The sequence below is a fragment of the Heteronotia binoei genome, chromosome 1 (assembly GCF_032191835.1).
Source record: "Heteronotia binoei isolate CCM8104 ecotype False Entrance Well chromosome 1, APGP_CSIRO_Hbin_v1, whole genome shotgun sequence".
In the NCBI taxonomy this organism is placed as follows: Eukaryota; Metazoa; Chordata; class Lepidosauria; order Squamata; family Gekkonidae; genus Heteronotia; species Heteronotia binoei.
In genome coordinates this window covers 248,770,155-248,797,920 of record NC_083223.1, presented here as the reverse complement: position 1 = coordinate 248,797,920, position 27,766 = coordinate 248,770,155, and the positions used below count along the sequence as shown (strand labels likewise).

Below are 27,766 nucleotides of genomic sequence, written 5' to 3'. Positions count from 1 at the left end.
TCCTAGCTGAAAACTGAAGTGGTACACTCCACCCGGTCGCCTCATTGTGCTCCTTGCGTCCATTCACCTTGAGACTTGATCGTCCTAAACCAGCCTTGGCTATTTATCTGTTTCCGAACAAAAAAACATAAACGCTTTAAATGAATTAAAATCCACAGCATATAGCTGAGTTGGTTCTAAAGAAGACCAAGTGAGCACCACACCACTACCGTGGATTTAAAAGGGCGGGGCACAAACCTAGGAACCAAAACGAGAACCAACCACTGACGCCAGCGAAGGGCCAAAGGGTGGAGCCACGGTCTCCAGTCAGCCTAAGGAGAGCGCCGCGGATTGGCTGAAGGGGTCGTGGAGGCGTGTTTACAAGATTGGAACAATGAATGGGGAGGAAAGGGGCGTGGCAGGAAATTGGATCTAGCAAGAAACGCAGGTGGGAACACGTGTGAGTTTTATGTGTATATATGTCTTTGGCTGTCTGTGAAAGGGGTCGTATTTCAGTGGTGTGCCTTGCATGTGGGAGGGTAGCTTAGCAGATAATGCTGGCGAGAGGTGGTTGCCTCTCTATTTTCGTTTGCAGCGACAGCAGCTGCCTTCCCGCCCATTCCCGGAACCCAGAGAGGGAACTGCTATCGTGGGCCGCTGTGTCTTTGGAGGGGAGCCAAGAGAGCGTGGCAGCTGTCTTTCACATTGCTCTGGTGTAGAGTTTAAGAGCAGAAGGGTGGAGGAGTCTTCCATGGCATCTAGGATTGCCAACCTCCAGATGGGGCCTGGAGATCTCCCAGAATTATACGTGATCTCCAGACCATAGAAGATACTTCCCCTGGAGGAAATGGCAGCTGCAGAGATTGGACTGTATGGCATTATGCCTTACTGAGGTCCCTCCCCTTTCCAAATCCTGTTCTCTATATGCTGCATCCCCAAACCTCTCAACCCGGAGTTGGCATAGATGCCTGCAGCCAGCGTCTCCTTGTCCCGAAGACAAGATGAACAAGACAGTCGGGTTTCAAAAGGACCCAGACAAGCCATCCGCCTGAAGTAGTAATTTTGTAGACTTAGCAGAGAGAGGGGCGTGATCCTGCAAAATGAAAGAGAGAGCCAACCATTGACGCAGGGGGAGGACCGTGGGGGGCAGACCCTCTGTTTCCAGGCAACGTAGACATCAGTCTCTTCAAAGGAGCGCATGGGATTGGCTGAATAAAACATGGTTGTGTGTCGGTGGCTTGTAGTCCAGATGGGGAAAGAGGAAGGAGGCGGGGCAGGAAGTTGAAAGTAGCAAGAGAAGCAGGTGAGGTGAGTGGGGCAGGAAGTGTAGGAGGGGGAAGATGGCAAGGAGGGGGCACCCAGCTGAGGGAGGGACTTGAAGGAGCACGTGGCTTTGCAGGTATGAGGTCCCAGGTTTCAGCCTGGATGGAGGGGGCAGTTCAGGCCAGGATCTGAAGGGCCATTTCTGGGGGTTCCAGAAAAGGACTTTGAATTTTCTGTATTTTCAGTGCCAGACCTCACCCTTCCTACGTAGTGCACCTGGCAGGCTGTCTTGAGGGCTGAGCAGCTGCATGAGAATTGCAAGTTAATGGCTGCTCTCTTTCCCAGTGTAACTTGTATTTTATCTTGATTGTGGTTTTAAAGCTATAATAAAGCATGTTTGTGCAGCTTGTGTTGTGTGATGGGATGGGGGGGGGGCGTTGTCCATAGTGCAAGAGACAACTAGAAAATATTTCCATGTGAGTGGAGGTTTGCACATGCACAAACTGTGTGTCAAATGGATTTTACAGCCATGCTGTGCACAAACAAGTGTTTTTCGTTTTCTGGATTTTTAATCTGTTGAGACCTTTGGTGAGTTCACCAAGCAGAACCCTCTAATTTTGAAGGCTTCTTCATAAGACCATAAATAGGATTGTTGCAGTCTCCTTGGTGGGCACCTGCACCCTTTCTAGCTTCTGGGTCTTAGCCTCCCAGTGCCTTTGATCCACGAGTAAAGGGATAGAAATACTGGAATTTATTGATAGAATAATAAGAAGACATTGGATTTATATTCCGCCCTCCTCTCCGGAGAGACTCAGAGCAGCTCACAATCTCCTTTATCTCCCTCTCCCACAACAGACACCCTGTGAGGTGGGTGAGGCTGAGAGGACTCTCACAGCAGCTGTCCTTTCAAGGACAACCTCTGCCAGAGCTATGGCTGACTCAAGGCCATGCCAGCAGGTGCAAGTGGAGGAGTGGGGAATCAAACCTGGTTCTCCCAGATAAGAGTCCACACACTTAACCACTACACCAAACTGGCCAAGGACTTGAGAGACTCAGTTCCCTACTTGGTTATGACACTTAGGAAGTGAGCTTATATGTGATATAAGTCACATATACAGCCTAGCCTACATTGCAGGCTTACTGTGAAATAAAATGCAAGGAAGAAGAGAAGTATAACAGATCTGCCTCCCTTCAGATCTCCTTAATACCTCTACGCAACCCCTGAGTAACTGGCACATACTGATGTTCTTTTCTCATCTTCTCTTTGGGTAAGGTTATAGAGCAGGCAGTAGTAACTCAGTTACAAGGGTTGCTGGATGACACTTCTACACTGGACTTGTTCCAGTCCAGCTTTCGTCCAGGTCACGGGATGGAGACAGTTTTGGTTGCCCTCATAGATGACCTCCCACAATACCTGGATCGAGGCAGCTCAGCGGTGCTGCTGTTATTAGATCTGCAAGCCGCATTTGATATAGTTGACCACCAGCTACTGTCTAGCCGCCTCGCTGACGTGGGAATTCAGGGGTCTGCCTTGCAATGGCTGGCCTCTTTCCTCCGAGGTTGGGGACAAAGGGTGGTGATAGGGGAAGAATCATCCTGGAGGCGCCCACTTACATGTGGTGTGCCACAAGGGGCGGTTCTGTCCCCAGTGTTATTTAACACCTACATGCGCCCTCTTGCCCAGATTGTCAGGAGGTATGGGCTGGGGTGCCATCAATATACTGATGACACCCAGCTCTATCTATTGATGGGTGGATGATCCGACTGCACCCTGGACAACTTGGACCTGGCATTACAAGCTGTGGCATCTTGGCTCAGACTGAGTCGACTGAATCTGACGAAGACGGAGATTCTCTATCTGAGTCATGGTGGTCCAGGAAGGGAGATCCCTTTGCCAGCTTTTGACAGGGTGCCACTAGTACCGACCCCAAAGGTCAAGAGCCTGGGAGCGCTCCTGGAGTCCTCTGACTATGGAGGTCCAGGTAGCAGCCACTGCCAAGTCTGCCTTCTTTCTATGGAGGTCCAGGTAGCAGCAACTGCCAAGTCTGCGGCAGGTATGACAGTTGCCCCCTTTTTTTGGAGCACCATAACTTAGCAATGGTGATCCATACTGCAGTCACCTCAGGAATAGACTACTGTAACGCCCTCTACACGGGGCTGCCCTTGACTGACTCGGAAACTGCAGCTAGTGCAGAACGGTGCAGTACGGTTGTTAATGGGGCTCCCTCGATCGGAGTACATTCATCCTATGCTGAAAGAGCTGCACTGGCTGCCTATTGTGTACTAAATCTGTTTCAAAGCCCTATATGGTCAAGGACCTGTCTATCTACGGGACTGCCTTTCCCCATATCTCCCCCAGAGAGCACTGCGTTTGGGAGCACAAAATCTGCTATCCATCCCCGGATCAAGGAAGGCCAGATTGAGCTCTACATGGTCCAGGGCCTTCTCACTGGCAGCACCAATGCTGTGGAATGCTCTCCCAGAAGCCATAAGAGCCCTGCAGGATCTCTCCCAATTCCACAGGGCTTGTAAAACTGAACTTTTCTACCTGGCCTATAATAACTATGTGGGAGAAGGCTGCCACTTCTATGCTACTGAGCAATACCATCAGAAGGAGCACTAACAGATAAAGAGAAGAACAATGACATCAGCATAATCTGATCCACCTATATCAAATTTTTCTGTATAGTACCAAATATGTAGTTTTAAATTGTTTAATTGTTTAAGTTTTATTGTTTTAAAATTGTAACTTGAAATTGTTTTAAAATGACTATTAGCCGCCCTGAGTCTGCTTGCAGAGAAGGCGGGATAAAAATATAAGGTAAATAAATAAATATAACCAGTGCTCCCTGCTGCCTCACACCCTTTCCTTTGTCTACCTAGATCAGAGGTCTCCAGCACGGTGCCTACTGACATCTTTGTTTGCACCTACAAAGTGTTTTTAGAAAGTGGGTGGGGCTTTTGCCCAGCAGGGCTTCTGATTTGCCACTGAAGATCTGATTTATGCAATTCAAAATAACATTATTTCATTGGCAGCTGCCACATCAATGCTTCTTTCATTCTCTCTCATCCATCTTCCAAGTGAATTTTTTAATTACCCCTCTTCATTGCATTGGCAGGGCCGGATTAACAATTAAGCCAAGTAGGCACTGGCCTATGGGCCCCCACACCTTTAGGGGCCCCAGGCCGGCTTTCCCCTCCATTCTCCCCTGCTTGCAGCCCTCGGAGCCTGTACATGCAGCCTGCAACTGAGCCACTATTTGCCCGATTCGCCTGGTGAGGCTACTGCTAGCGTCATTGCCAAGTTTGCCTCTCTCTGCCTCACCCCTGCAGCTTTGTCAAAGGGCTTTTGAGAAGGTGCCCACAGGCTGCAGCAGGGGCCATCAGCAGTGGGGCAGGCACTCTGACTCTAATTTGCAAAGGGTCCCCCGAGATTTTGACTGCCTAGGGGCCTCCACAGGGTTTAATCTGGCACTGGTGGTTGGTTTCCTCTCTGCGTGTGGCTCTGCCTCTTGTGACAGACATTTTGTGGTTGGCTCTGGCTTCTGCAGCACCCATTTAATCTTTGTGCCCACTACCCCATGTCAGAATTCCAAAAGTGCCCAAGTGCTCAAAAAGTATGAGAACCCCTGACCTAGATCCAGGGCTGGCTCTAGACTGTCTTAACACCCTAGGCAAGGCTAACTTTTGGTGCCCCTCCCCGCGCTAATAATGTCACTGAGTCATGTGGGGGGCACCCAATTTGATGCTTCCAGAAGACTGGCACTCTAGGCAATTACCTAGTTTGCCTGGTGGCAAGGCTGGATCCTAGTCCAGCACCCCAACCAGTACATTACAGTAGTTTCCTACTTGATCACACTGGCTGCCTATTTGAGGGTGGGCAGAGTGCTTTTCCCACTATCATTGGGCAATTTCAGTCTGTTCCCTCAATAGGATATAATGTGGAAGGTTTTGAAGGCAGGCTTGAAGTCCCAGTACTCCCTTTCCTTTATCATTTGCTTAAAGATGTTAACCTCTAATGCTGCTCTGTGCAGGAAGGTTAATCATATATCAATGTCCTTCTCTCCCTAGGTCGGCACCATGGTGGACTCCCAGTATATCTTGCCCAATGATATCGGCATTGCAAACTTGGACTGTGCCGAAGCCTTCAAACTGCTGTCACCAGAAGAGCGGCTCTATGCCCACTACCTGTCCCGGGCCTGCTGGTATGGAGGGCTAGTGGTGTTGTTGCAGACCTCCCCAGAGGCACCTGCAATCTACACCCTTATCTCTCAGCTCTTCCGGGTCCAGGACCCGGCTCGGTTAGGAGAGCTGGCACGCTCCCTTGGTCTCTCTGATGAGGAGTATCAGGTACCTGAAACTTTGTCTTGTTCTAAGTTCCTCCAGCATTCAAGAATGCTTGCGTGTTTCTTCTGCCTGCATCTGCATTGACACTCTTCCTTTCTATCCCCTCACCCCATCCCTGCATCTTTAAAGTTGATTCCTCCATCTCCTGGATCTTGGCAGTGCCTTCCTGCCGGTTTGGTGTCGTGGTTAAGTGCATGGACTCTTATCTGGGAGAACGGGGTTTGATTCCCCACTCCTCCATTTGCACCTACTGAAATGGCCTTGGGTCAGCCATAGCTATCGTAGGAGTTGTCCTTGAAAGGGCAGCTGCTGTGAGAGCCCTCTCAGCCCCACCTACATCACGGGGTGTCTGTTGTGGGGGGGGAAGGTAAAGAAGATTGTGACTACTCTGAAACTCTGAGATTCAGAGTATAGGGTGGGATATAAATCCAATTAAATCCAATATCTTCCTCATTGGCCTTACTTCCTGGGGCAACTTCCTTCCATAACCATAAAAGGCCTGTTCAGTCATACCATGGAAGTTCACCAAGTTCAGCATCTTGTTGTTACAGTGGCCAGACAGACACCTATAAGCGGTCAGCTGGCCCATAGCTTGCCTACCAGCAGAACTTTAAGAGAAAAGATTCATCTAGTCACCATGGCTTTTGATAGACCTCTCATTTGTAAATTTGCCTAAAAATCTTGTAAGGTACTGGTCCTCAGTACACCCTGTGGCACCGAGTTCCAGAATTTGTGTTGGGTGAACTAGGTACCTAACTTTTTCTTTTCATCAACCGCAGTGTGCAAACCACCTCATGTCTGGCATTATAAGAAAGGAGAAGGGAGGCATCTTTACCTCTCTTATCTGCACCTTGCATGATTTTGTAATCTGTTGTGTCTAGGGTTGCGAGGTCTCTCTTGGCAACCGGTAGGGGATCGAGGGGCTTTACCAGGAGAAAGAGGAAGGCATAAGTCATGTTGCTGGCATCATACAGGAAGTGACATCATCACACTGTACCATAACTGTGATGCTCTGGTATTTGGGCAAAAACTACGCTAAAAACAGCTTATACCATAGAGGGTTTTTTGCCTAAATACCAGAGTGTCACCTGGACTTTGCAGGCATGCTGACATCACTTCCTGTGCAACACCAGCAATAGGGCCTGTACCTTCCTCTTTCTCCTGGTAGGGCCCCCCCACAATCCAGCTGATTGGTGGCTGAGGGGCAGGACCTAGCGGTGGGGTCTGGCAGTCCTAGTCATGTCGCTCCTTAGTGGTCTCTTTCAAAACTAAACAGTCCCACAGTTTCTATTTTCATTTTAAGGGATGTACATCCTCCTCCTTGATAATTTTTCCAGTACCTTTTCCAGCTCCATAATACCCTTGTCTAAGATACCAGAACTGCATACATCAGTTTGACTTTTTAGGTAACCAATCATGGCATATCTGGTCTTCAGACTTCATTGAACCCTTTCTAGAACAGTGTGTGTGTCCGTGCGGTTACGTGCAGATAATACTGCCTTGCTTCATAGAATTGTGAGAAGGAAGGAGAACATAAGAATAACCATGTTGGATCAGGCCAGTGGCCCATCCAGTCCAACAATCTGTGTCACACAGTGTCCAAAAAACCCAGGTGCCATCAGGAAGTTCATCAGTGGGGGAAATGCAGAATGCATGAATTACAGTTATATTTGTGTGTTAATCTTAATTGTTTTTTCTTGAAGGCATTCTTGGTTTATGCTGCTGGTGTTTACGCCAACATGGGTAACTACAAATCCTTTGGGGACACCAAATTTGTGCCTAACCTCCCGAAGGTGAGCTATAGGTGAAGGGTGCTGAGTACTGGTGGTGAGGTGGAGATGGGAGGGAGCCATTTTATCTGTTGCTCTGTAGCCAATGGGAATATTCCCTTTACCTTATTGGCTGAGTTTTCTTCATCTGATTTTTCCTATGCGTACTAATGCATCCTTGTGCCCTTCTGATTCTAGGAGAAGCTAAAAAAGTTGGTATGGGAGAGCCAGGCCCTAAAGGAGCATCCAAAAGAAATGGAAGCACTGTGGGGCAGATGTGGAGATCTCATGTTTTCCCTCGAACCCACGCAAAAACACTTGGGAATCAGTGGTCAGGTATTGTCCCCATCCTGCTTGTTTATGAGGACTCTAGTTCCAGGAGGAATGAGAGAGTTGATGGCATTCTTTGTTCGGTCAGCAGCTCTGCTGTTTGGGGGCAAGTCACTATCCTGTGACCTCTTTATTTTTCTGTAGGGTATCTCCACGTACTTTTCAGCAAACTGCTCTGTGGAAGATGCAAAGCTGGCCCAGGAATTCCTTGACTCACAGGTAGGACATGAACCCTCCACCTATGCTTGGATGGTCTGTGCATGACAAGGGCATAATGGATGGGGCGGGAAGGCTCCAGACATTGATGACAGGTGGGTTGGGGGCTTCATGGGGTCTACCCTGGTTGAGGGAGATGACGGGGAAATCTCTCCAGTTGCCTTGAGGCATAAGCTGAAAAGGAGAGATGTAGGAGCAGGAACATTTCAAGCTGAGCATTCTGTACTGGTTAGGTGGGTTTGTGGGACTGACTGAGGTGAGCCCCTGAGCTGGGGAAAGACTTCTTTCCATGCCCTGGAGCACTCTTCTGCTTTGCATTGATTTCTAGCTCTGAGCGCTGACATAAGAGAGGATTTAGGTCGACTGTGGGGTGGGGGCAGTGACGTGCTTCTGCTAAAAGCGTAGCCTTCTGGCAATAAGATTTCCTCAACTCTTTGCCTGGCTCTTTCCCCAGAACATCAGTGCTTACAATACAAGGCTTTTCAAAACAAAGGCACATGGCAAAAAATGCTACGAGGTTCGGCTGGCCTCAGTACTTTCCAATGGTAAGAGCCTTTTCTGAGTTGGTGAGGGTCCTTGTCATTTCTCCTCCCCTGCCCCCCTCCCGCTGTTGGGAGGCACCAGGAACAAGGTGGTAGAATGGACTATACCATTCCCAGCTGCAGGTGGAAACTCAGCTTTCTTCCATGCAGCAATGATTCTCCATGGTTTTTTCCTTACTGCTGAAGTCCCAGAGGCTTTTGCAGTGGTCGCAGACTGTCCGCTTTCCCTGAGGTTTCCCTCCCACATGCCTGCAGCAACTCCATATTTGCTCTTTGCCAGGAAGGGTGCTGAGTTATCATGGCTGTAGTGGGAAGTCACCCCTTTTAAACATCCCCCCATGATCCCCTGAGTTGTAATAAATAAATAGCTATTTTAAAATTCCATCTTTCTCACTGAGACGCAAGGGCAGATTACAGATCTTAAAACAATGCAATAAACCTAATGGGGAAGTAGCCTCAGGTCGTGGAGGGCAAGTGGGGCTGAGCCTGACAGTGTAGTCTGCCACCAGTTGGGTTCATTGTGTGCAAGTCTTGAAGCCGGACCTCCCAGAATCATACCTTAGCCTTTGAGTCCGGCTGAGACTGAATGTATTGTATAACACGTGATTACTGTGGGGACTTGCAGCCATGAGGCAGCTGTGAATTTATTTTATTTACAACTTTTTAATCCTGTCTTTCCCACTGATTAGGTGGCATGCATAAAAACATTGAAACAATTAACAAAATCAACAATTCAATAAAGATACATAAACAGTGGGAATTCAAGTTTTGAGGTGCCTCGGGAGGCCTATTCAGCCCTCTCCTCCATTCATTTTTCCCACTAAAATGGCTGCAGGTCAGAAAGATTGTGGGGGGGGGGAGCCTTAAGCCCCTCCTCCCCCTTTCCAAGGTTCCAATCTGAATTGGACTCTGTGGCACTTCAGAATTTAGTTTTTCCAGGGAGCTCAAAGTTGCTGTATGGCTATAGGACCTTGTGGTAATCATGTGTTACGTGTACTCTGAGTCGCCACACATTTCTTATTCCCTGTGCTGGAAGAGATCCCTCCTTCTCTACTAGTAACTGGAGACTGCAAATGTCAGCCATCCTTGGACTAAAAGCTGTGTGTGTGTGTGTGTGTTTGTCTTCCTCTTCTCCGTCCAGATTCTGAGCTTGATGATGAAATGAGAGCAAAAATGAAGTGCTTTGAGTTTGGAGGCTGTGACTTCACAGTGACACGAGGCGATTATGGCCCTCTTCTGGAAAAAGTTGTGGAGAACTTGCAGAAGGCCTTGGTGAGATGGGGAGGGTGGCACTGGTTGCTTCTCTGCTGCTCTGCCTTGAGTTGAGGAACTCAAATGAAGTGTTTTTGGTGGGATGTTGAGCATTGTTTTCCACCTCTGACTCCATGAACCTAAGAATTAAAGTCTTCAGCCTGGTGTCCTGTTTTAATTTATGCCAACCAAACTTATTGTCATCATGTACTTTACATAATTTATTTATGTCTTACTAGACTTGGGGACGTTAGGAGCAGGGAAGCACTTTATGTCCTAATCTGCATAAATGCTTCTAGGGAAAGCACAAGCACGCATTTTCAGTGGTAGCAGCAGAGTAACTTGTTTGGCTCTGGGGTTTTGCATACAGTGCCCACTCACCTTTGGGCTCTTCTTCGTAGCCATCAAGGCCTAAAACTTCAGTGGAAGCTGATATCCTTGGGAAGGTCATATTTGTTACTTATACTGCATTCTGTGCTCCTGAAAAATCATGAAATGCACACATCCCTTTTGAGAGGGAGGAGGGTGGCAGAAGTTGAGGCCAATGGGCAAGATTCATGTGTTGGCTAGGAGCCAGTTGCCTTCCTAGATTCTTGAATCTAGTTGTTCTGCTGCAGACCAACATGGCTGCCTCTGAAACTGCCTGACTGTGGACTGTCTTATCTTCTACCACTAGCCTCACGCAGCAAACCCCACACAGGGCGAGATGCTGACCCACTACATCACCAGTTTCACCCAAGGCTCCATTTCAGCTCACAAGAAGGGTTCCCGCTGCTGGATCCGGGACAAGGGGCCCATTGTGGAGAGGTGGGCTTCACGTCACAGTGATTGATGTCTGCAGTGCATGTGCACAAACCCGTTTGCTATTCCTGGGCTGTTGCTCCATGTTAAAAACCAGCTTTGTGTTGGGTCACATGGTGGCTTTAAGGCTAAGCTAAAGTAATTTTCATTTCTGCCCTCCTTCATAGCTACATCGGTTTCATTGAAAGCTACCGAGATCCATATGGCTCAAGAGGGGAGTTCGAAGGTACTATCCTGCTTTTGGGGTATTTGGGGCTGGGTTGTCAGATCTGACCGAGCCAGATTGGGGATATCTTGTATTTATAGTCCCTAGCATTCTGTTGGTACTTAGTGTGTCCAGCAAGGTACACAAACCTCACACTCTAATTAGTTTTTTGCTGGAGGGCCACTTTGAGGAATGGGCCAAGTTTGCCTCCCTCCCCAACATGCTGAAAAGGCAACTGCTCAGCAGTCTCATTGTTAAAAAAACCACTGCATCCCAGGTAGGGTAGATAATACCATTAAGCAGGAGCAGATTTGGCCCTGAATCTCCTCTTAGTACTCCACTTTCATGTTCATTTTGAAGCTGAAGGGGGCTGTTCTTCTGTTTGCCTGCGAGGTATCTTGGGGGCATTTCTGCAATGGATTGGAGTCAGTTTGAGGGCGCATGGGCCATACGGTTGTGTACCTTTTAAGTGCAAGGCTGTGCTGCTGAGCGTACTCTATCAAATCTATCATATCAAATTTTGCATCTTTGATTATGTGAGTTAAGCACACTTGGATGTATGTGCTTTTATTGCCAATTGGTTATACCTTGCCTAGACAGGAGAATGGTGTCTAGCAGTGTGCATAGTAGAGTTCTCCACTTCCAAGCCTTTCTTGATAGCTAGAAACTCGCTTTTAGAAACAGAGATAAATGACAGAATTTCCTATCAGTTGTGGAATTCTTCACTTAGCATCCAGTTGTGTGCTTGTGTAATGCAATCAAGGAATGTGCACAGCTCTACTTAGATTTTGGAATGAGTCCAGTGATGTCTTTGGGTGGTGGAGAGCAGTGTTCCCTATAAGCTGAGTTAATGTGAGCTAGCTCACAGCTTTTTGCCTCTGCCTCACACATTTTTGTCTTAGCTCAGCCTGAACTTCCTGAGTATGCAGTAGCTCACAACTTTAATGCCAGTAGCTCACAAAGTAGAATTTTTGCTCACAAGACTCCGCAGATTAGAGGGAACATTGGTGGAGAGCCAGGTTCAGATCTTTGCAGTGAGACTTCCTGGGTAACTTAGAATGGAGTTGAATGGGGCTGAAATGAAAGCCTTTTCTGTTGCAAGGTTGAAATTTATGTAAACTTACCTGGGAGTGAGTCCATAGAACTGTGACGGAACTTGATTCCAGGTTTATATGCATTGGATGGGGTTCCAGAAAATTAGATAACAGAGAGGTGGCAAGATGAAGGAAGTTGGACTGTGTTGCCCAGTTGGCATGTTTTCTTTCCCCAGGATTTGTGGCGGTTGTGAACAAAGCCATGAGTGCAAAATTTGCTCTTCTGGTGGCGTCTGCAGAGCGTCTGTTGGAGGAGCTGCCTTGGCCTCGTGCTTTTGAGAAAGATGCATTCCTCAAGCCTGATTTCACTTCGCTGGATGTCCTGACCTTCGCTGGAAGTGGGATTCCTGCAGGCATTAACATCCCAAACTGTAAGGCCCTGGTCAGCGAATCTCTTGGCTGGTGAATGGGGGCCCAGGGCCTGAATGACCTGCTATCAGGTTCCAGTGGTTCACTTCTTTCTCTCTGAGCTAATGATAGTGGGTACGGAAGGCACCGTGGGGTTGGATATGGCGCAGGAACTGACCGGTGCTGGCCCCTGATGTAAAGCAGGTTTAGGAGGAGAGGAACAGAGGCTAAAGATGACATTCCCAGTGCATTCTAGTGTGTTTCCGAAGTTTGCCTCTACTGAACACCACCACAGCTATTTCTTTAAAGCCTTTATGAGGGTTTTTCTTACCTTTTTGCATTTTTTCCTGAAAAGGAGCTGTTTCCCCTCCCTCCAAACCACCCCCCCCCCACCGTGAGTAGGGCATTAACACAGAGCAAGGTTTGAATGGCAAGATTGGGCATATAGGGAGGGGCTATGGTTCAGTGGCAGTGCTTGGCAGGCAGAAGGTCCCAGGTTCAATTCTCAGCCTCTTTAGTTAAATGATCAGGGAGTGGATGATGGTAAAGTCCTCTGCCTGAGACCCTGGACAGCCACTGCCAGTCTGAGTAGACAATACAGATCTTGATGGACCAGTGGACCAGTGATTCAGGGTAATGCAGATACATGTGTATATGTACAGAGTGCCAGTCCTTTTATGGTGTGGAGCCATCCTTTCATATCTGGGTTTTAATGGCTGAAGAAAGTGACTTCAAGCCAACTTGAGCCTCTCATTTTCAGATGCTTTTTAATTTATCTGGTTCTTCTCCAGAGAAGAGTGCCTGTCCAGGATGGCCAAGCTGAGTGTTGTTTAGCTTTAACAGCCTCCAGGAGTGACAAACCAATCTCCGGTTCCCTTTCTCCTTTGAAGGGAGCTTTGGCTGTTCTGAACCCTGCAGTTGTTGCAGAAGTCTGTGTTTGGATGGGGTGGGAGAGTGATGGAGTTCCACCTCCTCCTGTCCTGTGGGGCCCCAGCTAACACAGTCAGCAGGTCCTGTCCACTGCTCTCAACTTTGCAAGCAGGAAATCCCAGGTCTGATCTCTGGCATCACCAATTAAATAAAGGGTCACCACTTGCAGGTGTTGGGGAAAGGCTCTGCCCGAAATCCTGGAGAGCTGCTGCCAATCAGAGCAAACAGTCCTGAGCTGTGGATAGAACCAGTGGGTTTGCCTTTGTACAAAACAGTTTTGTATGTTTATGTTTCCAGATGATGATATCCGCCAGACAGATGGGTTCAAGAACGTCTCCTTGGGGAACGTGCTGGCTGTGGCTTATTCCACACAGAAGGAGAAGCTGACTTTCCTTGCAGAGGAGGACAAGGTGTGTGTCTGTGGGGGATTTGTCATCCTCTAAATCAGATAATTTTATTTAACATTTGTAAATTGCCTTTCTGCCGACTTGTGCATCCTGAGGGTGACATGCAAGAACCAGAGCTCAAGAATAGGTTTAAGCCAGTGTGATAAAAGGAGAAATTCACAAAGGATGTGCCATGCGTGAGGCTGGGCTGTGTTGCTGTGACTGGATACATCCCCTGCCCCCACGCCCCTCGGGTGTCTCACAGTTGTCTCTCTTCTCCCTCTCGTCTCCTCTGAGCAGGGACTTAGCCATCCTCCCCTTTCCTTGGGAACAAGGATGTTTTGGGATTCTGCTTTAGCTGCAGCATCCTTGCTGCCTAAAAATGTGAGCCCAGGAGGCCACATAAACTGAGTTGCATGGAGGATGCCTGCTCATTGTCTGGGCTCCAAATCATCTCTCTTGAGTGTGTCTGCATTCTCACATCACAAGCTAAGGTTGCGTATCAAATTTACCAGATACGAGAGACATATACTGCTTTGGGCATAAGATCCAGTTTAACTCATTTTTTGCTTTCTTGTAGCTTCCTGCCAGCAGGGTTGACATCCACCCTCCCTATATGATGAGTGTTTTTTGTGGCTGCGAGGGGGCAGTACTGCTCAGCAAAAGGGGGTTATGAATTAAGATGTTGCAACAAACCACAGCTACTGTTTATTAGCCTGATTTTCTCCCTAGTTTGGGGACCAAAAGTAACTTCAAAAACCCCACAAGGCAACTTAAATGGACAAGTATTAGTTAATTGAAAACAGAATATCTCAAGAAAGAGGTGCTTGTCTTCTCAGGTTGACCAAAATGGATGAAGATCTGATCTTAGGTCTTGTGTAGGTTCCCCACCAGCCTTCTAGCTGTAGTTGACAAACCTTCTGTTCCTTCTGGGGCATCTGGCTAGCCATGCTGGAGAACAGACTGGACCTGATGGAGCTGTGCAACAGAGTGGCTCTCCTGGCAGTTCCCATCTGTGGAATGGGGATGTTCATCCTATGGCTTCCCAGTGGGCTTTTTCTGCAGAGCATGTAAGATGTTCTTGCCCTGATCTGGATGGTCCAGGCAAGCCTGATCTCAGAAGCTAAAAGTGGGGATAGCCCTGGTTAGTTCTTGAATGCGAAACCACAGAGGAAGTCCAGGATTGCTGTGCAGAGGCAGGCAATGGCAAACTACCTCTGTTCTTCTCTTGCCTTGAAATCCTGTTGCGGTTGTCGTAAGTCAGCTGTGACTTGATGCCAGTTTCTGCAACTAAAATATTCCTATTTGGCAAGGCTTTCTATTCACATTTACTGCTTTTTCAGTTTTAAAGGATTTATGGAATTCTTCTGCTTTGCAGGTGTTCTCCCCTTCCTTTTTGCTAATACGTTATAGGCTTGGGGGGGGGGGGGATTAGCATTTTTATCTGTTCTGTATGAAGGGCTGATTTATATTGCGTCAGGGGAGGGCGGGATATAAATCTGATTAAAAATTTTTAAAAAACATTAAAACAAATCCTACAAAGCAAGGGAAACAGTTACTGGCCTTTGTAAATTAAAAAATAAGTTTTCAGCTTACATGGAATTCACTGCCACAGGAGGTGGTGGCTACTACAAGCATAGATTGCTTCAAGAGGGGATTGGATAAACATACGGAGCAGAGGTCCATCAGTGGCTATTAGGCACAAAGTATAGATGGAACTCTCTGTCTGGGGAAAGTGATGCTCAGTATTCTTGGTGCTTGGGAGGGCTTCTAGTATCCTGGCCCCACTGATGGACCTCCTGATGGCACCTGTTTTTTTGGCCACTGTGTGACAGAGTGTTGGACTGGATGGGCCACTGGCCTGATCCAACATGGCTTCTCATGTCCTTAGCTTTGCACCAGAAGCTGTAGGAAGCTGTATCACAGTGGCTGAACAAGCTGTACCGTGGGTAGTGGAATCTTGGGGAAAGCAGGCACTCAGGTCAGAGGGGTTTCCATCCTGGCAGACCATGGAAGGTTGAGGGGAGAAAGTGCATCTTTCCTTGTATGTTCTCTTGCAGGATCTCTACATCAAGTGGAAGGGGCCCTCCTTTGAGGTGCAGGTTGGACTTCATGAACTCCTAGGCCATGGCAGTGGGAAGCTTTTTGTCCAGGTGAGCATCTTTGTGCATGCTCTTTGCTTGAGAGAGAGAGAGAGAAAGAAAGAGATGATAGTATGACTGAGGGCCTTTGTACAAGTGGTACAGCGCATTTTACATGAATGTGTCCATTTTCACACCTTTGCATCTCGTTGTCATCTGGCTGAATGCAGGAAGAAAGCTCAGTTAAGGTGAAATGGGAATTGCTGTTTATTTAGAGAGATAATTTGAAGTTTTTTCAGGGGAAAACTGAAATGTCAACCAAGGAGTTCATGGCAGCCCACTTGGCTCCCTGCCTTCCACAAAGACATGGCTAACACGAGGCTATCCAAACTAAGATCCTAACACCCAGCCATAAGATCTGCATAAATCTTGCAATCACAAAATTTCAGTCTAGAGAATGAATGGTTGCAAACATGGATGCAGTCAATTCCAGCCAATATCCATAACCTGATAAACCCCAACGGGGGAGGCCATTAGGATTTGACTTGCCACATAAAGTTGGAAGACAGCTAATAGGATACGAGCAGGCTTTGGCAACTGTGCAGACCTGTTGTTTAAATGGGGCAAAATACCAGCACCCGAATGTGATTGTGGTGCAACCACAAGGAATGTGAGCATCGTGCTTTCCAGGAAGATGTGACAAAGCTTTTTGAACTCTCCTGAGTTGTGATTGAGTGGGTTGAAAATTTAGATATTAGTTTATAGGAGGATTGCCCAGTTGGTCTGCATACTTGGTTCTGTGTTTTATATTATTATATGCTTCCTATTTGTAACTCTGCCATACAATAAACATATATGGCATCATTCATGGGCGGTCTGAAGCAGAGCACATACAGCAGATGCATGCTGCTTTCATTGAGAAAGACAAAAAGGAAAGCACAAGGCTCATGGAAAACACAGGCTGTGCAGTAAATAATCAAAAAGAATTACAGTAAAATTGCAATAAAATTGGTGTAGCGGTTAAGTGGGTGGACTCTTATCTGGGAGAACCAGGTTTGATTCCCCACTCCTCCACTTGCAGCTGCTGGAATGGCCTTGAGGCAGCCATAGCTCTGGCAGAGCTCGTCCTTGAAAGGGCAGCTGCTGTGAGAGCCCTCTCAGCCCCACCCACCTCACAGGGTGTCTGTTGTGGGGGGAGAAGACATAGGAGATTGTAAGCAGCTCTGAGTCTCTGATTCAGAGAGAAGGGTGGGATATAAATCTTCAGTTCTTCTTCAAATTCTATAAGGGAACAATCCTTTCTTTATACAAATAGGATACAGATGGGATTGTTCCCTTATAGAATTCCTCTATAGAAATTGAGTAATTTTCTTATAATTCTGTTTGATTATTTACTACACAGTCTGTGTTTTCCATGAGCCTTGTGCTTTCCTTTTTGTCTATGACATACGGTTCCCCTCTCTTTTGTTTTTGCTTCCATTGAGAAGGCAGCCTCTTGTCACAGCAAAATCTGCTCTAAGTTAAGCGCTTTCTCTTTTCTTCTGGCAGGACGACTCGGGTGCGTTCAACTTTGACCGGGATGCAGTGATCAACCCAGAGACAGGGGAACTGGTGAGGACTCGGGGGAGGAGTTGGAATGGGGGAATTGCAAACTTGGTTAGCTTCTGGGAAAGGTTGAGGCTCTGACTCTGTCCCTTCTATCCTTCTCAAACAGGCAATCCTGTAATATGAACAGAGCTAATATTCCTGCTCTTACAGCTGCATAGAAGGTGGCGTTTGGGATGGAAACCTGGCTTAAGCGTTCCAAGAATCCTAGCTAACTGTTTTCCTTAAGAGTGTCTGCCTGGTCTTCATGGCTCCCCTGGTGCCAGGTTCAATTCCAAAGGCTACAGTAGTGCTAACGAGGGTTTCTGTAATAGGGAGCTGGCAGACTTGCCCTTCCCTGCCATGGTTTGCAAAAGCAATAGAAATGATGCAAATCCTTAACAAGCAATCTGGATGTCAAAAGTACTCCTTCCCTCCTTTGATTTTTTTTAAAGCACAGAACTTAAGTGGATCCTGAGATATTTGGTCCCGATGATTTAAGAGTTTGGGCTGGCCAGACTCTTTTGACCTGTCTCTGAAGCATAAGGTGATCTAAATTCCTGAGTTTCTTCCTCTTTGCATAGGTTCGGAGTTGGTACCGGGGTGGCGAGACTTGGGATAGCAAGTTTTCAAGTGTGGCATCCACTTACGAGGAATGCCGGGCTGAGTGTGTGGGGCTGTACCTCTGCCTGAACAAGGAGGTGTTGAGGTGAGTGCCAGAGATGCCAGGGGCAGGATGGGGTGGGGAGGCTGTACTTGGATTCAGGGTAAGGGGAAGCATCATCAAAGGGCGAGATGGTGGAGGGGGAGCTTCTTAATCTTCCGTCTTAATTTCACAACAACCCTGTGAGGTAGGTTAGGTTGAAAGAGTGCCTCAAGGTCAGCCCACGAGTTTCCTGGCTAAGTGAGGATTTGAATCCGGGGTTTTCCTGCCTTAGTCTGATGCTCTAACTGCCTACTTCATATGGAACGTTGGAAGTGAGGGGGGGAGATACTGAGCTATTGACCCTTCTGCATGCCAAGCAGGTGACCTGCCTCTGAGCCGTGACACTTTCAAATAAGCCCTTTGGAGAACAAGTATGTTGGTTGCTTCAAAATGTTGCATCTCCATTAGCATCTCTACGGGCTCCTGGCCATTGTGGGCGGTGGGGAGGGTCCATTGGAGTGTGTGAAGGCATCCCTTTAAGAACCAGTTAGGGTTGCCAGGTGATGCTGACAAGCTGACGGGGAACTTACCAGGAGGCTCTGGGAGAGGAGAAGTGCAACTGAATGCTGAAGCAAAGTGAGCTAGCTGTTGCATTTTTAAAGGGACCGAGATCCTTTTAAATGCCTTCCCTCCATTGAAAATTATGGGGGTTGGGGGCGGACCTTCTTTTGGTCCAATCCTTTTGAGACTGGGGGGTGAATTTTTTTTTTTTTTTTACCTTTTATTTGATCCAACTTATCTTACAGTTCTATAAAAAACAAATAGTTCAGTACAAACAAATCATCCATGACAGTTGTAGATTAGACAAACAAACAACATTGCTGGCATCTTGCCGCTTCCACCTAAAATTCCAGATGGGGTGAGACTGTGGTAAAACCAAAATCAACTGTTATCTTCCATTTCACGCATTAAGATACTCTAACTTAAAAATTACTAAAAGTAAATAAAGTTGTCCATTCCTCATTTCATTTTAATTGTTTTCTAACCATGAATAAACCTTTTCCCATCTTCCTATTGCTTTCTCCTTCATGTTTCCCTTAATAATATTTGCTAATATGTCCATTTCCACCACGTTTAAAATTTTTTGAGATATTTCTTCTCTATCAGGTATAAATTTAGATTTCCAGTACTGGGCAAATAATATTCTAGCGACCGTTATGATATATACTGAGATAAATTCATCCTCCCGTGGGACCATGCCTCTAACTAATGACAATAACATGAATTCTGGTTTGAGAGGGAAATTTACCTTCAGTATCTCAGCTAAGATTTTATGGATTTCCTTCCAGTATTTTTTGGACACATTGCAAGACCACCAAAGATGATAATAAGTTCCTGCTGTTGCTTCACATTTCCAGCAAATGGGTGAAATCGCTTTGTTAATTTTATTAAGTACAATCGGGGTGATATGCCATCTATAAAAAAGCTTTATAAAATTTTCTCGCAAATTAACTGGCTTTATAATCTTGAAATTGTTCCTCCACGAGACTGGGGGGTGAATTTGAGGAGAGGCACAAGTAAGTACACCGAAAATTTGATGCTTCTGCCTCAAAAGACAGAGCCCCAGATGCCCACGTTATACATTATAATGGAGCGCCCAACAGCCACCCCCCCACTACTTTCTGATAGCCTTGAAGGAGGGGAAGGGGCTCCAAACTGGGGGATCCTCCGCCTCCAGCTGGGGGTTGGCAGCACTAGCATCAGTGCATTCCAGGGGCTAGAGAGCCAGACTGGCCTCTAGAAGAGCTGCCACACTGCCAAGCCACCCCTCAGCCTTGGTGTTCCTCATCTGCAAAATGGGAACAATAGTTGCCCTGGCCCTTTCTTATCTCATTGTGCGATGGAGATGGGAGAGCATCTTGATTATTGAACCTCCCATATTTGAGGTGCCTGCAGTGCATCTCCTCCCAGGCTTCCTTTTTTTGCATCTGGGTTCTTCCCTCCCACTTTTCTTTTCTTTTCTTCCCCTTTTCACCAGGATCTTTGATCTTCAAGGAGAAGATGCAGAGGATGTGATCTATATTAACTGGCTGAACATGGTGCGTGCCGGGCTGCTGGCACTGGAGTTCTACACGCCGGAATCTGGAACGTGGCGCCAGGTAAGATGTCCCTTGGTTATAAGGAGAACTCCCTTCTCCCTCACCATTGTGATGACCAGTGGAGCTTTTCCTGGTGGTGGTGGTAGGGGGAGCTATTATATTCTGGCCCATAAGAGCAGTTGGAGGAACCTTCTCTGCACCACAAATTGCTAAGCAGTTAGTGTGGTGTAGTGGTTAGAGTGTCAGACTGGTATCTAGGAGACCCAGGTCCGAATGCCCATGCTGCTATAGAAGCTCATTGGGTGACCTTGGGCCAGTCTCTCTCCTTGTTAGCCTAATCTGCCTCATGGGGCTGTTGTAAGACGGAGAAGAGGAGAACACTCTTGTAAGCTGCTTTGGGTTCCTAGGGGAAGAGAAAAAGACATCAATCCACAAGCTGGTTCTGGGTAGCCCTCAAGATTCCACTTCCAGATCCTCTTCCCAGCTCATGCAGCCCAATGTTGTGGTGAAGATCTTTTGTATGAATCACAGAGTTGGAAGCGACCCTACAGGCCATCTAGTCCAGGGGTGTCAAACATGCAGCTTGGGGGCTGAATCAGGCCCCTGGAGGGCTCCTGTTAGGCTCCCGAGCGACTGGCTCTTGTCTGCTTCCTTCTCCCTCTTTCTTGCTTCCTTCTGCATCTCAACTTGATTTGGAGTTTTCTCCATTGGTTGAGGCTCCTCCCCCTCCTGGTCCCCTGGGGAGGGAAAGAGCCAGAGCTTCCTTTGCCCAGTTTCCTGGATCCCAGGGGAGAAAGCACCTTCAACAAGTGCTAATGTTTTAAGGATGTTTTATTTTAAGTTAAAAAAAATCTTTAGTCATGTTTGTCTGTGTCCTTTTTAAAGTTTATATCTCTGCTACCTAATCTTAAATAGGTACACACATGGCCCGACACAGCCCAGCCTGGCCCAGCAAGGTCTCATTTATGTCAGATCCGGCCCTCATAACAAATGAGTTTGACACCCCTGATCTAGTCCAACCCCCTGCTCAATGCAGCATCTCTGACAAGTGTTCATCCAGCCGCTGCTTAAAGACAGCCAATGAGGGGGGAGCAAGCCCATTCCTCTTAGGGCTTGGTTGTTTTTATTTGCTTTGCCACTACACTACCAAAGCACAATAAAATTCAGGGTTGATTTCATAGAATCACAGAGTTGTGGAAGGGGCCATACAGGCCATCTAGTCCAACCCCCTGCTCAATGCACGATCAGCCTAGAGCATCCCTGACCAGTGTATGCCCAGCCTCTGCTTAAAGACTGCCAGTGAGGGGGAGCTCACCACCTCCCTAGGAAGCTGACTCCACTGTTGAACAACTCTTCTTGTTCGATGACTGATGTGAGGTCCCCTGCTAATACCTCAGCCTTACACCCTTCCTCAGAGACTTGGTGGCATACATGTGCTTCCACTGACCAAGGGTCAAAGTCTGGTCATGCATGATGGGGCCCTCCCTGCTGTGGCACTGAACTCCGGGAACTCACATCTCAGGGAGATCTGCCTGGCTCCCTCTGTGATGGCTTTTAGGCAGCAGCTGGAAACTGTGCTGGCAAACATTTGGTCAAAGCTGGAACTGCTCAAGGGGATTCTACTATGTACCATTGACTTTTAGAGTTCAGCTGCTTCTGGTTTCTTTCTGGGTCTTTTCTTATTACTATACATTTTCAAATGTGTAAGCCACCTTGGGTGCTTCAGCAGGTGACTGACCACTGTCAGAAACAGTGTGCCTGGGACAGTGGGGTCTTGGTCTGATCCTACATAGTAGCTTGTATATTCTGATGGATGGGATTGGGAGCCAAGAATCCTAGGTGCTATCTAGGTTTCCTCCTATGGAGGTAGGCCATAGTTCAGTTGATCGAGCATCTGCTTCAAATGTAGGAGGCTCCAGGTTCAGTCCCTGGCATTCCAGGGTAAAAGGACGAGGTGGCAGGTGATGTGAAACACCTCTGTCTGAGACACCCTGGAGAGCTGCTGCCAGTCAAGAGCAGACAACGCTAACTATAATTGATAAACGGTGTTTGATTTGGTTCACAGTAACTTCCTGTGTTGAGTTTCTCCCTGTGTTCCTTGTCCCCGAGCCAGGCTCACATGCAAGCTCGCTTTGTCATCCTGAGGGTTCTCCTGGAGGCTGGTGGAGGGCTGGTGTCCCTCCATCGCACCACAGGGGCAGATGGCAAGCCGGATGCGATTGTCTCCCTGGATCGCAGCAAGATCACCACGGTGGGGAAGCCCGCTCTTGAGAGTTTCCTGCGCAAGCTACAGGTAGGTGGCAGTGAGAATGTGAGTGCTGTGAGGAGGGAGGCCCAAGTCTGCCTGTCTTGGGCAGAACTGTGGGTTCTGGTGCAAAGCAGGGAACTGGGAGAGGGATTTTGAAGATGGAGCTTCCATAGGCTTCTGCAACAGCAGCTTAGTCAGAGGCATTCCTAGCTTCTTTCTAGATGCTCCCACATTCATCACAGTGATCCAGAAATGAAAAAGACTGCTGATCTTCCTTAAGGTCGTCTGCCAAGAGACTATTTTCCACCAGTCCCACAGTCAGACAGACAAGCAGCAGTTTCCGCACCTGATCTAGGCAAGGTTGTAGAACAGTGTAAGCCTGTTCTATGGGAAGGGCGGGCTAAAAATCTAAATAAATAAATAAATAAATAAGCCATACGGTGGAATGGGAAAACTTTTGGGGCTCATTTTGCATCAAGTCTCTGTCCCAGCTGCCTGTTTTCAGCACTGGGGTCTGGAAGTGAAGAAGAGGCAATGCTAGCAGTCTCTCTGAGCATATGACAAGCACATTTCCTTCACTACTGAGTGATCACAGGCCCAGCTGAATACATCTGGGATTGGGAGAGGTCTATCAGATAAGCACGAACTTATCCATCACTTCCTTGCCCTGTATGGACTGATCAACAGACGAGCCCTTGTAAAACTGTTTTAACGTGCACATTTATTTAATCCCTTCAGGATTATTAGTATTGCCTAATAACAGTTTGTAATGTAAATATTTGCTTAGATTTAGCTGAGCTTTCACTGTCCTAGTCTTTTCGTGTTGATGTTATATCTTTCTGCTAAATTTTCAATTAAAAAGTTACGATCTTTAAAAAAAGAAGTGCACATGACCAAAAGTGCCACATAGGCCTCTTAGAGGTGTTAAAGGAAGTGGTGAGAATGTCTAATATTTTCCTAAAAGCTGCCACTCATTCTGAAACAAAGTACATTAATGGGACAAAGCAAATATGAATCTCTTTATTTGTTCCTTTCTATCCGCTTTTCAAACGATTGTGTGTCAAATCAAGTCTCTTAAATTAAGAAAAACAGGATAAGGCCTCAAAAGTTGTCTAACTAAAAAGAGAAGACACACAAGGAGGTGCAGGTGGGGTCACAGTCTCTTTCACATCTTTTGTTCTTAGATGGGAGAAATCGTTTTGTTCTCCCTAGTAAAACACTGGAAACAAAATGGCCTGAAAACAAAACAAATGTTTTAACTCTTTGCTGCACTAATCAGTTAACAAAGTTGCTGTTGATTAAACATTGGAGGCCTAAAATTGACCACTGCATTTAAACACAGTCCAGAAGAATAGAGTCAAATCAGGCAGCAGTAAGGGCAGGAGAGGGCAGCAGCGCTATGGTGAAAGGGGAAAGTGGGAGAAGTGAATTGTGGGGTGGGCTTTGGGAGACGATGCAGCAGTCCTGTTCTGCCACTCCTTGTTTGTTCATCTTGAAGGTGCTGAAGTCCACGGCAGATGTGGTAGGGGGGCGTGCGCTCTATGAGGCATACTCTGCGGTGACGGATGAAGAGCCGGAACGCTTCCTCACCCTGCGCCACACTGTGCTCCTGCGCAAAGAAGCTCGCAAGCTGTTTGTACAAGCAAACACCCGCCTGGAAGGTAGGGGCTGCAGGACTGTCAACAGACTTCACATTGCCTGTTCAGTCTGGAGTGACTTAAACAGTTTTCGTATCAGCACAATGTTAGCGACCAGCCATGGTCATATTCTGACTAGTTCAAGGCAAAGAAGGCCAGGTGCTTCAGGGAATGGCCAAAGCCTCCACTGGTCTTCATGCTGATGAGAAAAGGGGTTAAATTCCTTTGATTGCTTTTCAGCTCAACAATTGGAGTACATAAAAAGGGATATCCTTAGGTTCATAGGACATTGGGGCTCCAAGGGCTATAGCCACCGACTTCTACATATGGTGAAATGTTGGTGCCACTGGCACACCAGGAGTCCTTAACCCTTTTTCTGTCATGTTGTCCCAAGAGTCTTTTGATAAACTGGATTGTGATGGGTGTTTGGTTGCTCCAGCTTTACTACTGGGATAAAATCCATCCTAAAATCTACATAACAGCTGGTAGCTGACCCTACTCTTGTGGGGCAGTGGGGCTCTCCTGTGTTATGGCAGGAGAAATCTGACCGGGCTGGTGACATGATTCATCAGCATCCAGTCTCTTAACTGCCTTGTTCCCCAGGAGGGTCAGTGGATACTTCTGTAGTCATTTGGCCAAAAGAATGAAGGTGTTGATCTAGAATGTGACAAGCAGAATGGGTTAGACTCCCCTCCAACTCTGCCTCATATCACAAAACATTTACATAACTCAGAAAAGGTTCACATGCACATAAGCTGCTATGTTCCATAGCCTGCCTTTGGCGGGGGAGGGCGGGATATAAAAATAAATTTATTATTATTAATTTATTATTAAAATGACCCCCTGGGCAGCTCAAGCACTACACTGTGAAAGTAACCCCACAATATTTATTTACTTCAAATACAGTTGGAGTTTCTCATTGAGACTTAAAGAGGGCTATGCAGTTTAACACTGCAATAGGAACAATTTAACAGTACACACCAGGCCTTGAATTCAGCAGGAGCTCACAGGAGCACAGCTCCTGAACCATGCTGAGGGTTTCCCCTCCTCCTCCCCACCTACCTACCTTGTCCGTTGAAAAGTAGGTGCAGCTGCATAACAATCCCTGGATAAGCTCCACCACCAATATTTCTACAAAATGATGCCTGGTACAGACAATATGATAAACTGGATTACAGGATGCGCTAGAAATTGATAGAATACCTACAGTAATAAAGCAGGATTTTGTTTGAAATTTGGTGTGGTGCTGGAGGATGGTTTTACAGATACTGTGTTGGGTTCTAGATCAAATCAAGCCTGAACTCTCCCTAGAAGCTTAAGTGAATGAACAGAGGCTATTGTACTTTGGTCACAGTATGAGAAAACAAGTCACTGAAAAAGACAATAATGCTAGGAAAAGGAAAGCAGCAGCAAAAGAAGACTTAACGTGAGATGGATCCGTTTAATCAAGGAAGCCATGGCCTTTAGTTTGCCAATCCTGAGCAAGGCTGCTAACAATGGGAAATGCTGGAGTTCATTAATTCATAGGCTCACCATAAACTGGAAGCAACTCCATAGTACCTTAATGCACAACACACAAAGCAGGATTATGAACTTGAATAATAGCGCAACAGAAACAGTATGGTTTCTTCATGTAGACATGGACAAAAGCGGTGAAAAGAATAGCTAAAAGGCTAATCAACAAGCTGCTGATAAATCCATCAGTACTAAAATTAATAAAGAGAAACAAAAAATACTCTTCCCTCCCCCCACCAGCAATTTAAACCCTGTACAGATGACCCATCTGCATGTTGAAAGTCCATGGGGAGAGACAGCAGGGCAATCACTTGGCTGTCCATGCAGTGCAAATACACAGACACTTGTTCCACCCATTCGTTCTCTCCCCTTCATCAACAAGGCTGCTCAACAAATGCTGCTGATCACTGGGAGGGGGTGTAACCACAGACAGTACTGTGCTGGTGATTGGTGGAGGAGGCCAGTGTGCTTGTGCCCACTCTCCCTCCCTCCCTGTGTGCTCTATCAACGCAGATGATTGTCCATATGGAGTTATGGTTAGTACCATAAATGCAAACAGCAACAGTATTAGCTTTGGTTTGCCGCAGCTGCTGGAGTGGGTAAAGTAGGCTGTGTTGCAGGCAACTGCAAATGATCTTTAGCCAAAGATGTCCATTTTGAGTCAGAAAAGCATTCCTTCCTGCTTCCTTGGTACAATGCAGCATGGAATCCAAGGAGCAGAGTTTTCGCAGTCTCCAGACCAGACGCCTTTCTCTCTTCACCTTTCAAATTTTTAGGACATTTGCCTTTGAACTTGCCAGAGGGATATCATCTCGATTTTTAAAGAGAAGGCCTTAGTAGAAGACATGCAGGAGGGCGAGTCTGGATTCTTCTGTCAGCGCGCAACCTGGGATCAATAAGTGTATACAGCAGAGGTGGCCAACGGTAGCTCTCCAGATGTTTTTTGCCTACAACTCCCACCAGCCCCAGCCAGCATGGCTGATGGCTAGGGCTGATGGGAGTTGTAGGCAAAAAACATGATGGCTAGGGCTGATGGGAGTTGTAGGCAAAAAACATCTGGAGAGCTACCGTTGGCCACCCCTGCTGTATACAGCAGGGTCAGATACATAATCCTTACAGTGCCAGACTAGCATCTGGGAGAGAACCTGGTTCAAATCCCCCTCTTGTGCTACGGAAGCTCTCCGGGTGACCTTGGGCCACTCATGCTCTCAGCCTAACCTACTTTGCAGGGTTGTTGTGAAGACAAGGGAATGACGTAAGCCACCTTGGGGTCCTCATTGGGGAGAAAGGTGGGGTATCAATGAATTAAAATAAAAAAAAACAGTTTCTTTAGTAGCCTCTTGTATTGTTAACACTCCATGACATTCTAAGCTTTGCAAATTTGGGGGGGGGATGTCCGATATAGGGTTGCCGAGTCCAATTCAAGAAATATCTGGGGACTTTGGGGATGGAGCCAGGAGACATTGGGGGCGGAGCCAGGAACAAGGGTGTGACAAGCATAATTGAACTCCAAGGGAGTTCTGGCCATCACATTTAAAGGAACAGCACACATTTTTAAATGTCTTCCTTCCATAGGAAATAATAAAGGATAGGGGCACCTTCTTTTGGGGCTCATAGAATTGGACCCCCTGGTCCAATCATTTTGAAACTTGGGGGGTACTTTGGGGAGAGGCACTAGATACTATACTGAAAATTTGGTGCCTCTGCCTCAAAAAACAGCTCCCCTAGAGCCCCTGAAACCTCCAGATCAATTCCCCATTATACGCCATGAGAATCGATCTCCACATAGGGAATAATGAAGTGCTCAGCAGACGTTTCCCTTCCCCCCTCCACCCCGTTTCTGGTGACTCTGAAGCAAAGGATTGGCCTCTCTACTCACGAGTCACTGCCAACTTCTTCAAAGTAACACAGACACCCCAGCCCAAGAGGAAGCCTTTCAATCGGAGACTGAAGCCTCCGCAGGTAGAAAGGCACATGGTCTTCTGGGCTTCCCCCCGCCGGCCAGCTGACTGGGGGCGGGAAGGAGCCTGGGAAAGCGAAAGAACCCCCGCAGGGACCTGGAGATTGGCAAGCCTAGTCTGATAGCTGTGCTTGACTTCTGACCGTTCTCCTGTTTTGCAGGCGAGGATGTGATCCTGGTGCAATATGACAGCAACGCAGCTGGGTTGATCAAATCCTTCTGTGACCGCTTCCCTGAAGACGCTGAATTCTTGGAACAGCAGCTTTTGAAGCTGGCACAGGCTGATGCCCACTTCTGGGCAAGCTGAGACGCTGAGTAGTGCAGGCCCTGGCCTCCCTTGGCCCCCTGACCCTCTGTGGACTCCCCCTTGACCTGCCACCCAGGCATGGCAAGAGTTCCTCTACCCTCTCCTGCCAAACACACGGTACAATGCTAGTGAATGGCCTGGCCCTTCTTAGTACAAGACACCCACCATCCACTGACGGAAATGCCCGGATGCACTTGTAATCCAATAAAGCTTGCTTTTTAAAAAATG

The 27,766-nt window shown here is 47.2% G+C and overlaps 1 protein-coding gene across 3 annotated transcripts; it reads left to right on the top strand.

Moving 5' to 3' along the window:
* Positions 1–321: 321 nt before the first annotated feature.
* On the top strand, positions 322–27,766 carry DPP3 (dipeptidyl peptidase 3). 3 transcript variants are annotated; one of them, XM_060251487.1, is made up of 18 exons: positions 322–427; positions 5,314–5,592; positions 7,293–7,382; positions 7,557–7,694; positions 7,833–7,907; positions 8,359–8,449; positions 9,588–9,718; positions 10,374–10,504; positions 10,666–10,724; positions 11,974–12,168; positions 13,373–13,485; positions 15,522–15,614; positions 17,091–17,153; positions 17,711–17,835; positions 19,811–19,931; positions 21,985–22,164; positions 23,618–23,780; positions 27,393–27,764. In XM_060251487.1, exons 2-18 carry the CDS (start codon positions 5,323–5,325, stop codon positions 27,536–27,538), a joined length of 2,184 nt encoding a protein of 727 aa, XP_060107470.1. In that variant the 5' UTR covers positions 322–427; positions 5,314–5,322; the 3' UTR covers positions 27,539–27,764. The 3 variants fall into 3 exon arrangements, with proteins under 3 accessions (XP_060107470.1, XP_060107462.1, XP_060107478.1); XM_060251479.1 differs by having other exon boundaries at positions 406–439; XM_060251495.1 differs by lacking the exon at positions 322–427 and adding an exon at positions 487–1,282 and having other exon boundaries at positions 27,393–27,766.

Coding starts and splice junctions, on each gene's coding strand:
- DPP3 (XM_060251495.1), top strand. CDS start 5,323: ATGGTGGACTCCCAGTATATCTTGCCCAATGATATCGGCATTGCAAAC. Junction 8,450..9,587: donor GGCCTCAGTACTTTCCAATG/GTAAGAGCCTTT, acceptor TTCTCCGTCCAG/ATTCTGAGCTTGATGATGAA. Junction 9,719..10,373: donor AGAACTTGCAGAAGGCCTTG/GTGAGATGGGGA, acceptor TTCTACCACTAG/CCTCACGCAGCAAACCCCAC.